At 46.0% G+C, this 14835-nt stretch overlaps 2 protein-coding genes across 3 annotated transcripts in view; both read right to left on the bottom strand.

The window, feature by feature from the left end:
* grm8b (glutamate receptor, metabotropic 8b) overlaps positions 1-8686 on the bottom strand; it is a 42053-nt gene extending 33367 nt beyond the window's left edge. The window contains exons 1-2 of one of the 2 annotated variants that reach the window (XM_058087673.2): positions 8496-8686; positions 5682-6393 (exon numbers count right to left, since the gene is read on the bottom strand). In XM_058087673.2, the coding sequence (XP_057943656.2) occupies positions 5682-6215 (534 nt within the window). In that variant the 5' untranslated portion in view covers positions 6216-6393; positions 8496-8686. The remainder of the gene's footprint in view (positions 1-5681; positions 6394-8495) is intronic. The other variant, XM_058087674.2, reaches the window with a different exon arrangement.
* Positions 8687-8911: 225 nt separating this feature from the next.
* On the bottom strand, positions 8912-13701 carry LOC131137932 (peroxisomal succinyl-coenzyme A thioesterase-like). Its single transcript, XM_078791094.1, has 11 exons — positions 13646-13701; positions 13362-13558; positions 13202-13301; positions 12944-13134; positions 12703-12872; positions 12510-12629; positions 12378-12448; positions 11942-12035; positions 11776-11856; positions 9576-9729; positions 8912-9115 (listed from the first exon to the last, which is right to left on the bottom strand). Exons 2-11 carry the CDS (start codon positions 13555-13557, stop codon positions 8988-8990), a joined length of 1305 nt encoding a protein of 434 aa, XP_078647220.1. The 5' UTR covers position 13558; positions 13646-13701; the 3' UTR covers positions 8912-8987.
* Between the last annotated feature and the right edge of the window lie 1134 nt (positions 13702-14835).

Below are 14835 nucleotides of genomic sequence, written 5' to 3' on the forward strand. Positions count from 1 at the left end.
CACAGCTTGGAGACCAGAGTTCAAGTCCACCCTCGGCCATCTCTGTGTGGAGTTTGCATGTGAACTTTGGAATTGGGAGGTTTGCAAAGTTGCACTTTTGAAGTCGAAGTCTAAAAGTTGAAAGAAGATGAAGCTGCAGTTTTGCTGGCACTCAGTGGTTTTCTTCCCTGGGGGGGGCGTGGGGTGAGGGTTCAGGTATTTGCATCATGGCTTGAGCGGAATAACAACGGACGTCCACATGCGAAACCCTGCTGGGTTTTTACAACAAGGGAAGGCAAATCAGCTCAGATGAGCCGCAATCTCCTGGAGTCCACAAAAGCAAATAACAGCCGCTTTGTGTCCAATCAGGAGGCATTAACAGCTGTGGCTGTGGGCAACCTACAGGCAATGTTTTTTTTATGTGCTTAAAAATGCTGGTCAGCCGACTCCGCAGTTTGTTACAGCATTACTGTTGGGTTGTGCAATCGACTTGTGGTCACGTGGCCACAGTGACCTACACTTTCTCATGCACTCCAAATCATTATGAAAAGGTAAAACATGAAATTGTTATAGATAACCATTTTTTTATGATCCTTGGACTTTTTACAATATGAAATATTTTTATAGTTTGAGCATAGAAAACCCATTCACCACCTTCTATATATGTTTTTAACATGATTAGAGCACCCTAGGCATGAAATAACACCCCTATAGTCACATTTACACTCCTATGACCTAATATAGTAGACATAATAACACATATAAGACATAGTAAACCTGTTTACCACCTTTAAATACTACTATTAGAGACATCTAGACATGATATAACACCCCTATAGTCACCTTTACACTCCTATGACCTAATATAGTAGACATAATAACACATAAGACATAATAAATCTGTTTACCACCTTCTAAATACTACTATTAGAGCCCTCGAAACATGAAATAACACCCCTATAGTCAGCTTTACACCCCTATTACCCAATATAGTAGACATAATAAGACATATAAGACATAGTTAACCTGTTTACCACCTTTTAAATACTATTAGAGCCCTCCAAACATGAAATAACACCCCTATAGTCAGCTTCACACCCCTATTACCAATATAATAGATATAATAAGACATATAAGACATAGTTAACCTGTTTAGCACCTTTTAAGTACTACTATTAGAGCCCTCTAGACAGGATATAACACCCCTATAGTCAGCTTTACATTCCTATTACCCAATATAGTAGACATAATAAGACATCGTAAACCAGTTTGCCACCTTTTAAACACTACTATTAGAGCCCTCTAGACAGGATATAACACCCCTATAGTCACCTTTACACTCCTATTACCCAATATAGTAGACATAATAAACCTGTTTACCACCTTCTAAATACTACTATTAGAGCCCTCCAAACATGAAATAACACCCCTATAGTCAGCTTTACATTCCTATTACCCAATATAGTAGACGTAATAAGACATAGCAAATGTGTTTACCACCTTCTGAATACGCTTTTGTAGTAGCATTAGAGCCCTCTACACATATAATAACACCCCTATACTCCCATTTACAGCAATATGGTAGACATAGCAAGACAAAAGTCAGACATAGTATAGACTCCCATGTTATATTTGTTGTGTACAGTACTCCTTGCAGTGTAAAATTAGGGACACCTGATGACCAGTGTAGAATACTACTATTTACTATGTATTTGAATGCCTCATATTTCTATTTGACTTCATTTAGCCCTTGTTATGCTCCACAATGCTGCATTCAGGCAAAGAAAGAGTCCCGTTTTGGTGGATGTTCTTGTGCGCGTGTGGAGTGGACTGTGACGTCACGCTGACAGTGGGCGAGAAAACAAAGCAGCGTGGCGTGACCATATTAAGAGAGGAGGTGTCGCCGAGGGACGCCGGGCAGACGAAACCAACAATGTCACGTTCAAGCTCCTGGTTCTGGTCTGGTTCCGCTCGGCCGCAAAGGAAGCTGTTCTGACCCGCTGGACTCATCCCGACCTCAGCGCCGCCACTCGTCACGGTCGTGTGTGCCGCCTTGACGTGTCCCGCCGCGGGTGGCGGAAAGGAGAACGCGTCGCGTGGTTCCTCAGAATGCCTCCGGTGCGTGACGTCACTACGCCGCCTCCTTGCGAGCGGGCGTCGGCGTGACATTTTGGGGTTAAGCTGTGCGGGAGGAGGGGGGGGGGTCCTGATGGGACGTGATGCTCGCTGACACCAGCCTGCTGACACCCGGACGGCATCGCTCCACTCCAGCAGCGGCTTGACGTTGACTTCCTGTTAAGCAGCGTTAGCATCCAAGCTAGCGGCCACATGACCAAGCTTCCACCAGCTGACCTCGTCATGGAACAGCAAACGCAACACGTCACGACACATCTACCTGAACGCATCACCATACATGAACACATCAACATGTCACAACACATGAACCTGAATGCACCACGACACATCAACATGTAACACATGAACCTGAATGCACCACAATACATGAACACATCAACATGTCTCAACACATGAACCTGAATGCACCACAATACATAAACATCAACATGTCTCAACACATGAACCTGAATGCATCACGACACATCAACCTGAATGCATCACAATACATGAACACATCAACATGTCTCAACACATCAACCTGAATGCACCACAATACATAAACATCACCATGTCACAACACATGAACCTGAATGCACCACGACACATCAACCTGAATGCATCACCATACATGAACACATCAAAATGTCACAACACATGATCCTGAACGCATCACCATACATGAACACGTCAAAATGTTACAACACATGTACCTGAATGCACCACAATACATGAACTTGAACACATCGCAAAACTCCTGAAGGCCTCACAAGACATGAACCTGAACCCAACACGTCACATGATCCTGAACGCATCACAATACATGAACACATCAACACGTCACAACACATGATCCTGAACACAACACAATACATGAACATGAACGTATCACAATAATGACCCTCAACACATCACAATACATGAACCTGAATGCAACAACACATCACAACACATGATCCTGAACGCATCACAATACATGAACACATCAGCACATCACAACACATGATCCTGAACACACCACAATACACAAACCTGAATGCATCACAATATATGACCCTGAACACAACACGTCACATGATACTAAATGCATCACAATACCTGAACGCAACAAGTCTCATGATCCTGAAATCATCACAGTACATGAACCTGAACGCAACACGTCACAGGATCCTGAAGGCATCACAATACATGAACCTGAACACATCACCACATCACAACACATGATCCTGAACGCATCACAATACATGAACACATCAACAAGTCGCAACACATGAACCTGAACGTATCACAATAATGATCCTCAACGCATCACAATACATGAACCTGAATGCAACAACACATCACAACACATGATCATGAACACACAACACAATAAACAAACCTGAATGCATCACAATATATGACCCTGAACACATCAACACGTCACATGATGCTAAATGCATCACAATACATGAACATGAACGCAACACGTGTCATGATCCTGAAGTCATCACAGTACATGAACGCAACTCTTCACATGATGCTAAATGCATCACAATACATGAACCTGAACACATCACCACATCACAACACGTCTCATGATCCTGAAGTCATCACAGTACATGAACGCAACTCTTCACATGATGCTAAATGCATCACAATACATGAACCTGAACACATAACCACATCACAACACATGAACCTGAACGTATCACAATACATGAACCTGAACGCACCACATCACCTGATCCTGAATGTGTCATAATGTATGAACATGAACACATCAACACATGAACCTGAATGCATCACAATGTATGACCCTGAACACAACACGTCACATGATGCTAAATGCATCAAAATACATGAACCTGAACACATCACAATACATGAACACATCAACAAGTCGCAACACATGAACCTGAACGTATCACAATAATGATCCTCAACGCATCACAATACATGAACCTGAATGCAACAACACATCACAACACATGATCATGAACACACAACACAATAAACAAACCTGAATGCATCACAATATATGACCCTGAACACATCAACACGTCACATGATGCTAAATGCATCACAATACATGAACATGAACGCAACACGTGTCATGATCCTGAAGTCATCACAGTACATGAACCTGAACGCAACACATGTCATGATCCTGAAGTCATCACAGTACATGAACCTGAACGCAACACATGTCATGATCCTAAAGTCATCACAATACATGAACCCGAACGCAACACGTCACATGATGCTAAATGCATCACAATACATGAACATGAACGCAACACGTCTCATGATCCTGAAGTCATCACAGTACATGAACGCAACTCTTCACATGATGCTAAATGCATCACAATACATGAACCTGAACACATCACCACATCACAACACATGAACCTGAACGTATCACAATACATGAACCTGAACGCACCACATCACCTGATCCTGAATGTGTCATAATGTATGAACATGAACACATCAACACATGATCCTGAACACACAATACATGAACCTGAATGCATCACAATGTATGACCCTGAACACAACACGTCACATGATGCTAAATGCATCACAATACATGAACCTGAACACATCACAATACATGAACACATCAACAAGTCGCAACACATGAACCTGAACGTATCACAATAATGATCCTCAACGCATCACAATACATGAACCTGAATGCAACAACACATCACAACACATGATCATGAACACACAACACAATAAACAAACCTGAATGCATCACAATATATGACCCTGAACACATCAACACGTCACATGATGCTAAATGCATCACAATACATGAACATGAACGCAACACGTGTCATGATCCTGAAGTCATCACAGTACATGAACCTGAACGCAACACGTGTCATGATCCTGAAGTCATCACAGTACATTGAACCTGAACGCAACACATGTCATGATCCTGAAGTCATCACAATACATGAACCCGAACGCAACACGTCACATGATGCTAAATGCAGCACGATACATGAACCTGAACGCAACAACCCACGTTGGACCGAAAGCAGCCTCTCTTCAGCAGCGTTAGCATCTAAGCTAGCGGTCATCTGGTCATACGTTGTAGGAAGAATACTGTTATAGATGACTAATTCACCCTTGCATCATCCATCATCACACAGCCTCGCTTCTTTTTGCACTTGCGCGGCAGCTAACAGCGCTCACGGAATCAAACGCGCTTCCAGACGCTGCAAGAACTTGAGAGAGTTTCTCCAATGAGGGCAGATCTTCTCACCTTGTGAAGACGTGTGAATGCCAGGACTTGTTTGCACCCGATAAAGGCGCTACCTGCTAACACAACAGCGTGCTAACACAACAGCGTGCTAACACAACAGCGTGCTAACACAACAGCGTGCTAACACAACAGCGTGCTAACGGCGCTTGTGAAGCAGCCGGCAGGAGAAAAACAACACGGATCTCGCTTGGAGGCACCAAATACCAGGAGATAATCTAGACCAAAGACCTGGTCACCAAAGACTAACCAAAGTCACTTCCTGTCTGCCGCCCCCCTTTTGGGGCCCCCGTTACTGGAAACCATATTCACACCCATAATGGCATCTCACCTTGAAGAGGCGCAGGATGTTGGCCACCATGATGGATACGGAGCTGGCTGCCGCCCCGATGACGGCCACCACCTTGTCGGGCCTGGCGAGGACGGGCGGCTCCCCGTTAGCGCAGCGCACGTCGGAGGCGTCCCTCTCGATAAGGGCCTGCACGAAGGTGAGCGACTGCTCCAAGGCGTAGGTGTCACGCGAGCACGTGTCCAGGATACGCGCCCCCAGGGTCACATTGGGGAGCAAGTCGGGGTCCTTGTTGATGAGGTCGATGGCGAACAACATGGCCTCCAGACGGTGGATGCCCTTCTCCTTCTTCAGCTCGCCGCAGGGCAGGCCCCGCTCGCCGCGGGCGTGCACGGGAAAGAGACCCCCCAGGATGATGTCCCCGTCCAGGCGGATGGAGTGGGCGTACTCCTGCGTGGCCTGCTGGGGGTCCGCGCCGGATGAGGCGGAGCCGAGCAGCCAGCAGCTGTTCATCATCAGCAGAGACAGGAAGTAGGGACCCGTGACCGTCGGCAGCTTCCAAGCCCGCGTCATCATGCCGGAGGTCGATACGCGGGGACGGCGGTGGGGTCGTGATGGGCGGGACCATGGAGGCCCCCCCCTCGCCCCCGAGTCCAAGGACTGGATTGGCTGACTCTAAAAGCCAGGAGGTTCTTCTGTAGTCCTCCTTGTGGTCTGGAACATCTCCTCCTCGACGTCGGCTTTTACATGCTTCCTGAAACACAACACCAATAAATCACCATACATGAACCTGAATGCATCGCCATGCCATACATGAACGCATCAACACGTTACTACACATGAACCTGAATGCATCGCAATACATGAGTGCATCAACATGTCACAACACTTGAACCTGAATGCATCACAATACATGAACCTGAACACAACACATCACAACACCTGATCCTGAACGCATCACTATACAGGAACCTGAATGCATCATAATATATGAACACAACAAGTTACAATACATGAACCCGAATTCATCACAATATGTGACCCCGAATGCATCACAATACATGAGCCTGAATGCATCATGTCACAATACATGAACCTGAATGCATCAACACGTCAAAACGCATGATCCTGAACGCATCAACACGTCAAAACGCATGATCCTGAACGCATCACAATACATGAACCTGAACGCATCAAAGCGTCACAACACATGATCCTGAATGCATCATATTAAATGAACACATCAACAAGTCACAATACATGAACCCGAATGCATCACAATACATGAGCCTGAATGCATCATGTCACAACACATGATCCTGAACACCTCACAACACATGAACCTGAACGCATCGCAATACATGAACCCGAATGCATCACAATATATGAGCCTGAATGCATCATGTCACAACACATGATCCTGAACACCTCACAACACATGAACCTGAACGCATCGCAATACATGAGCCTGAATGCATCATGTCACAATACATGAACCTGAACGCATCGCAATACAGGAACCCGTATGCATCACAATAAATGAGCCTGAATGCATCATTTCACAATACTTGAACCTGAACACATCTCAATACATGAACCAGAACGCATCAACAAGTCACAAGACATGATCCTGAACGCATCACAATACATGAACACATCACAATCAAGGAACCCGAATGCCACAAAATAGATGAGCCTGAATGCATCATGTCACAATACATGATCCTGAACTCACCGCAATACAGGAACATGTCACAACACATGATCCTGAATGCATCACAATATATGAACACATCAACAGGTCACAATACAGGAACCCGAATGCATCATGTCACAAATGATCCTGAACGCATCACAATACACGAACCTGAACTCACTGCAATACATGAACATGTCACAACACATGATCCTGAATGCATCACAACGTATGAACACATCAACAAGTCACAATACCTGAACCCGAATGCATCACAATAGATGAGCCTGAATGCATCATTTCACAATACTTGAACAAGAACACATCAAAAAGTCACAACACATGATCCTGAATGCATCACAATACATGAACTTGAACGCATCACAATACATGAACCTGAACGCATCACAATACAGGAACCCGAATGCATCATGTCACAATACATGATCCTGAACTCACCGCAATATATGAACATGTCACAACAGATGACCCTGAATGCATCGCAATATATGGACACATCAACAAGTCACAATACATGAATCCGAATGCATCACAATACAGGAACCCGAATGCCTCAACAATAGATGAGCCTGAATGCATCATGTCACAATACATGATCCTGAATGCATCACAATATATGAACACATCAACACGTCACAATACCTGAACCCAAATGCATCACAATACATGAGCCTGAATGCATCATTTCACAATACTTGAACCTGAACACATCTCAACACATGAACCAGAACGCAGCAACAAGTCACAGGACATGATCCTGAACTCATCACAATACATGAACGCATCAACACATCCTAACGCATGGTCCTGAATGCATCACAATAGATGAACATGATAATTATGATAATGTTGACTAATTGTAGTCAACTTATCCATAATGGGAGCTAACAGCGCTAACACATCCTTGTGTACATGCAAGAACAGAGTCCGGGTCTCCAGTGTGTCAACTGTCTTGACATACTGTAGATAAAGTCCCTCTAATATGAACTAATACAATTTACATTTCACACAAAAAGGGTCGTAAAAAAGCCTGGTCTGTTTGATTCATGCATTCACTCATTGCAGACAATTGACACACTTGATCCTGATTAACAGGCTCGGGTTGCAAAGCACAGAAGCTGAATGGTGCGTTTACGTACCTCGGTCTGCCTTCCGCAGGACGAGCTACACTTTGCCGCGCCGCTGTGGACGCTTCACCCGCCAAAGCCAACAAAATTGTCCGGTTCTCCTTCTCTCGTCACCGACACACAACCACACCACCCCCCCCACACACTCCACGTCACAGCAGCTCAAGTTCCACGAAAGGTGGAGGACTCGCGGGAGGGGGTTGAGGGAGGTCTGCACGCCCAGGCTTGGTGAGTGACAAGAAGAAAAGTGACGTGTGCGAACAGGTGATTTAAAAATCTGCTTCTTCACGGAATGTTAAACACACGTGGTTCTCTGGCGACCCCCAGCGGAACAAGACTGCAATTACAACTCTTGGAATAGTCCGAATTCAACAATTTATTATTAAAGTGTGAAACTAATACATTGCCGCCCCCTGGTGGCAAGAAGCGGATTGTGCATCAAATGCAATATAAGGACGTCGATCGTTTTTTTTTTACTTCCTGGTTCCCGCGCAAATGGTCACTTTAGAGGTGTGCCCTGGGCGGGGCCACGCCGCAGTAGAGGTGCTCCCACAGGAAGTCCAGCATCTTCTTCCAGGCGTCCTCCTGAGCGTGACTGTGAGCGGCTGTCTGTCCGCCCCACAGCGCCTTGACTGCGTGGGAAGACGGGAAGACACACAGCGTCAAACAGCAGGGGGCGCTGTTTGATACAACAACTGGACGCCATTTTGGACCATTACGTTTCGTCCCGTAGCTTCTGAGGTGCTTTTAACGGGAAGTTAGCTTAAATGCTAACGAGCAGTGTGTGCTTATGTGTATTTATTCACATTTATCTACTGTAATTATGCATTTGTCTGACATAATAGATGCCATATACAGTAAAATATGTACATGTTACATAATGTACATAATATAAATACAGGACGACACACGTTAGCATAGCTATGTGATGCTAACGTCATGCTAGGTTAGCAAATTTGCTGAATAAAAACGTCTGTAGCTGACTGACAGAAAGGCCTTTTTGTTTGTTACTTATTATTATTATTATTATTATTATTAGTGTTGGTTTGTCCTAAGATGATTTAGCGTAATGGAGGTTTGACTGTGACCAACAAGTGAATGCAGTCTTCTGTCCCGCCACCATGGAGCGGAAGAAGCTGGATCTGGTGTGGGCCGAGTATGGAGGCTCGATCAGGTGACCGGCGTGCGGGTACGACACCACCGTCAGCAGGTGGCTGTTCCCCGCCTGCTCCATCATCGCCTTCATCTGGAAGAGAGACCAGAGGGATCGGCCCATCCGTCCACACATCCATCCATCCATCCATCCTTCTATCCATTGTTCCATCCATCCATGCATACGTCCATGCATGCATCCATCCATCCATCCATCCATTCTTCTATCCATTGTTCCATCCATCCATGCATACGTCCATGCATGCATCCATCCATCCATCCATACTTCCATCCAGCCATCGTTCCATCCATCCATCATTCCATCCATACTTACATCCATCCATCCATCCATCGTTCCATCCACCCATACTTCCATCCAGCCATCGTTCCATCCATCCATCCATCGTTCCATCCATCCATCATTCCATCCATCCATACTTCCATCCAGCCATCGTTCCATCCATCCATCGTTCCATCCATCCATCCATCCATCGTTCCATCCATCCATCATTCCATCCATCCATACTTACATCCATCCATCCATGCATACGTCCATGCATCCATCGTTCCATCCATACCTCCATCCAGCCATCGTTCCATCCATCCATACTTCCATCCATCCATCCATCCATCCATCCATCCAGACTTCCATCCATCCATCATTCCATCCATCCATCCATCATTCCATCCGTCCATGCATACGTCCATGCATTCATCCATCCATACTTCCATCCATCCATCCATACTTCCATCCAGCCATCGTTCCAGCCATCCATCCATCATTCCATCCATCCATACTTCCATCCATTCATACTTCCATCCAGCCATTGTTCCATCCATCCATCATTCCATCCATCCATACTTCCCTCCATCCATACTTCGCTCCATCCATACTTCCATCCAGCCATCATTCTATCCATCCATACTTCCATCCATACTTCCATCCATCCATCATTCCATCCGTCCATGCATACGTCCATGCATCCATCCATACTTCCATCCAGCCATCATTCCATCCGTCCATGCATACGTCCATGCATCCATCCATCGTTCCATCCATCCATACTTCCATCCATTCATACTTCCATCCAGCCATCGTTCCATCCATCCATCCATCATTCCATCCATCCATACTTCCCTCCATCCATACTTCGCTCCATCCATACTTCCATCCAGCCATCGTTCCATCATCATTCCATCCAGCCATCATTTTATCCATCCATCATTCCATCCATCCATCCATACTTCCATCCATCCATACTTCCATCCAGCCATCGTTCCATCATCATTCCATCCAGCCATCATTTTATCCATCCATCATTCCATCCATCCATCCATACTTCCATCCAGCCATCGTTCCATCCATCCATCCATAGTTCCATCCATCCATCCATACTTCCATCCAGCCATCGTTCCATCCATCCATCCATAGTTCCATCCATCCATCCATACTTCCATCCAGCCATCGTTCCATCCATCCATCCATAGTTCCATCCATCCATACTTCCATCCATCCATCCATGCATATGTCCATCCATGCATCCATCCATCCATGTATACGCCCATGCATCCATTCATCCATCCATCCATCCATGCATATGTCCATCCATCCATCCATCCATCCATCCATCCACGCGTACGCCCATGCATCCATCCATACATCCATGCATCTGTCCATTCTTCCATCCATTTCATCCATCCATCCATTGATTGCATTCATCTATCCATTCTTCCATCCATCCATCCATGCATATGTCCATCCATGCATCCATCCATCCATGTATACGCCCATGCATCCATTCATCCATCCATCCATCCATGCATATGTCCATCCATGCATCCATCCATCCATGTATACGCCCATGCATCCATTCATCCATCCATCCATCCATGCATATGTCCATCCATCCATCCATCCATCCATCCACGCGTACACCCATGCATCCATCCATACATCCATGCATCTGTCCATTCTTCCATCCATTTCATCCATCCATCCATTGATTGCATTCATCTATCCATTCTTCCATCCATCCATCCATAGTTTGCATCCATCCATCCATAGATTGCATTCCTCCATCCATCCATCCATCCATCCATCCATCCCTGCGTGTAGGAGGTCAGAGGTTGAGATGTTTACATCCATAGCAGACTCATAGGAGGGGATGTTCTGGTCGTCCTGGCCAACAATGAGCAGCAGAGGACACCTCAGTCGTCCCACCTGCCAGGATACAAGCCCGCGTTTTCTTTCTGCTTCTTTGGGATTACTTAGCAATTCCATGCTAAGTATGCTAACAGACACTTACGTCCACTTTGAGGGCGGGGCTGGCGAGAAGCGGCAGCAGCACGTCACGGGAGATCACCTCGTTGTCTTGGTTGTAGCGACACTTTGCAGACGCTCTGATTGGACGAAAGGAGAGATTACGTTTCCTACTGCAGGACACACATTAGCTGGTTAGCTTAGCGTAGAACAACGAGGCACTTTTAGCTGTTGTGGGGTCTTTCGTGACCTCTCGGATGAGTCATTTTGGTTGGTTGGCCACTCCTGGGAAGGTCCACAATTGTTCCGTATTTTGGCTATTTGTGGATAATGGCTCTCGCTGTGGTTAGCTGGAGTCCTACAGCTTTAGAATTGGTTTCCTGCTTTTAACGATCACTTTTTCCCCCCTTGACTTGACTCATATTTACATTTGTTTGATGACTTTGAACGACTCGTTCAGGAATCGCACACTTCCAACTTACTTGTTGCGGTAATCAAACGTTGCCGGCGATGGAATCACGTGAGTCCCGCTGACGCACACCAAACACCGAGGCTGTCAAAATAAAAGCACAAACACTAACCATGCTAAGTTAGCACCGGAGAACACATCTCACCTTCACGCTGGAGGAGTAAGCGGCCATCTTTAAGCAGAAGCTGCTGCCCAGGCAGAGCCCCACCAAGGCCGTCCTGGTGCCGACCACGTTGGGGTCTCGCTGCAGGACTCTCAGCGCCGTCTTCCGGGACGACGCGGGACACATTTGTTAGCTTAGCGGCATGACATAACCGAACACTTTCTTCTTCGTGTACCTCAAAGTACGAGTCGTCCACCATCTTGCCCGTTTCCTGGCTGATCCTGGGGCTCAGGTAGTTGAGGGCCAGCGAGGCGAAACCGTGGGACGCGAGCAGCGCCGAACGGAACTCCACTAAACTCCCTCCGCCCCCCCATAAGTCCAAGACTCCAGGGAACGGTCCAGATCCTTTCGGGGGTCACGATCCAAACAGGAAGTTGATCCGGTTTATTTGAATAGGAACCATGTGGTGGTGCTACCTGAAGGCAGGAAGAGGGTCGCGGAAAGTTGGTCCTTAGTGACCGGGATCCTGCGGACGCCGGGCGCCATGTACCAGCGCTCCACTGCATGAGAGGCCAGCGCCACCCGGTCCATGAAACCCTCAGTGAGGTACCCCCCATGAACTGAGATGGTGAACTCCATCGGGGTCTCCACGTTCATCTTCCTCAACCTGATGATGAGGATGAATCAAACATGTGACCTGGATGCTTATAATACAGTCCGAGCAGATGATCCACCTGAGTCCGGGTTTGCTGCCCGGAACTGGTCTGAGGCTCCACATGAGACCCATTTGTTCCACTCCGGAGTACGTGCCCCCCTGGCTGGAATCCTGGGACACTACAAAGACAAAGACGGCGTTCCAGGACATGTCCAAAGTGTTTATTGTGGATGTCGTACCATCAATGGCGCCGCCGGTATCGGACACGTAGTGAGCGAACGACTCCCAGCCGTGTCCGTCCTCGCAGCGGTGGAAGGCGTGGACGGTGAGCCGGATGCCAGGGGGCGCATTCTGGACCGTGATGACAAACTTCTCGTCCACCAGTCCTCTGGACGGACGCACCGACAACTGGACCGCACGATGCTTCGCCTCCATGCTGAAATTAGCGCTATCATGATAAGTGTTAGCATGCTAACATTCGTGTACAAGCGTTTTTATCCATTCTAATACATTTTTATCCAACCTGATTGGTCAAGCCCCGGGTTAACAACGACCACTATGGTTTAGATAGCAAGACAAATGGAGTAGTAGGTATTCTGAAGAGTTGAGCGAGAAGGAAGAGGTGTCTGCTGTGGACCAGGAAGTAGCAAAGATTAGTAAACAGGAAGTGAGAAGGCCCTTGGTCCTGATGGTATACCTGTGGAGTTCTAGAAGAGTTAGCACTAGAGTTCCTTTAATAGGATGCGTGTGAATGAGAGGGATGAGATGATGCTGAGGTTCTCACTGGGAGTGACCAGGATGGATAGGATCAGGAAGGAGTACATTATCAGAGGGACATTACATGTTAGAGGCCTTGGAGATAAAGTCAGAGAGGCCGGAGAAGGATGCTAACAGAAGGATGCTAACAGGCATGAGACGTAGAGGAAGACCAAAGAGGAAGTGAACGGATCTTTTTACTGAATGAACCGGAATTACCTGGTTACCCTTCGTTCATGACCGACGCACCACTGGAATAATGCTAACCAGTTAACATTCATAGACACTGATATAATCATGCTAGATATTACATGCTAACATGCATTGCGTTCAACATTAGCATAGTAACATTTTAGCCCTTTTTATGAATATTAACATATGCTAGACACTTAGCGCTACCTTGTTGGGTGTTGCATGCATGTTAGCATACTACTAGCATACTTTTGAGCATTTTTTATGAGTACAAACTTATAACTGTTATGTGTTAGCATGCTAACGTTAACCTATTATCAATGCACACACGCTAACGACCAATTGACCGAAATGAACGGATCTTTTTTTTACTGAATGAACCGGAATTATCCGGTTACCCTTCGTTCATGACCGACGCACCACTGGAATAATTCATGTTCCTTATTATGGGATTATGCTAACCGGTTAATATTCGTAGACACTGATATAAACATGCTAGATGTTACATGCTAACATGCATTGCATTCAACATTAGCATAGTAACATTTTAGCCCTTTTTATGAATATTAACATAATATGTAGACACTTGTTGGGTGTTGCATGCATGTTAGCATACTACTAGCATACTTTTGAGCATTTTTTAATGAGTACAAACTGATAGAAACACTTATTACTGTTATGTGTTAGCATGCTAACGTTAACCTATTATGCTTTTCCCACTTTTCTGACCTAAAAATGTAATTAGACTGTAACATTCTGGTGTTA

This window comes from Doryrhamphus excisus, linkage group LG6 (genome assembly GCF_037039965.1).
Source record: "Doryrhamphus excisus strain RoL-2023G ecotype Guam linkage group LG6, RoL_Dexc_Guam_v1.1, whole genome shotgun sequence".
Lineage (NCBI taxonomy): Eukaryota > Metazoa > Chordata > Actinopteri > Syngnathiformes > Syngnathidae > Doryrhamphus > Doryrhamphus excisus.

What these genes read in the sequence shown, in the direction of transcription:
- LOC131137932 (XM_078791094.1), bottom strand. Translation starts at nt 13,557, where the DNA reads ATGGAGGCGAAGCATCGTGCGGTCCAGTTGTCGGTGCGTCCGTCCAGA. An exon ending in ACGTTTGATTACCGCAACAA is followed by an intron (nt 12,036 to 12,377) that starts GTAAGTTGGAAG and finishes TCGTCCAATCAG; the next exon opens with AGCGTCTGCAAAGTGTCGCT. An exon ending in CCTATGAGTCTGCTATGGAT is followed by an intron (nt 9,730 to 11,775) that starts GTAAACATCTCA and finishes TCTCTCTTCCAG; the next exon opens with ATGAAGGCGATGATGGAGCA.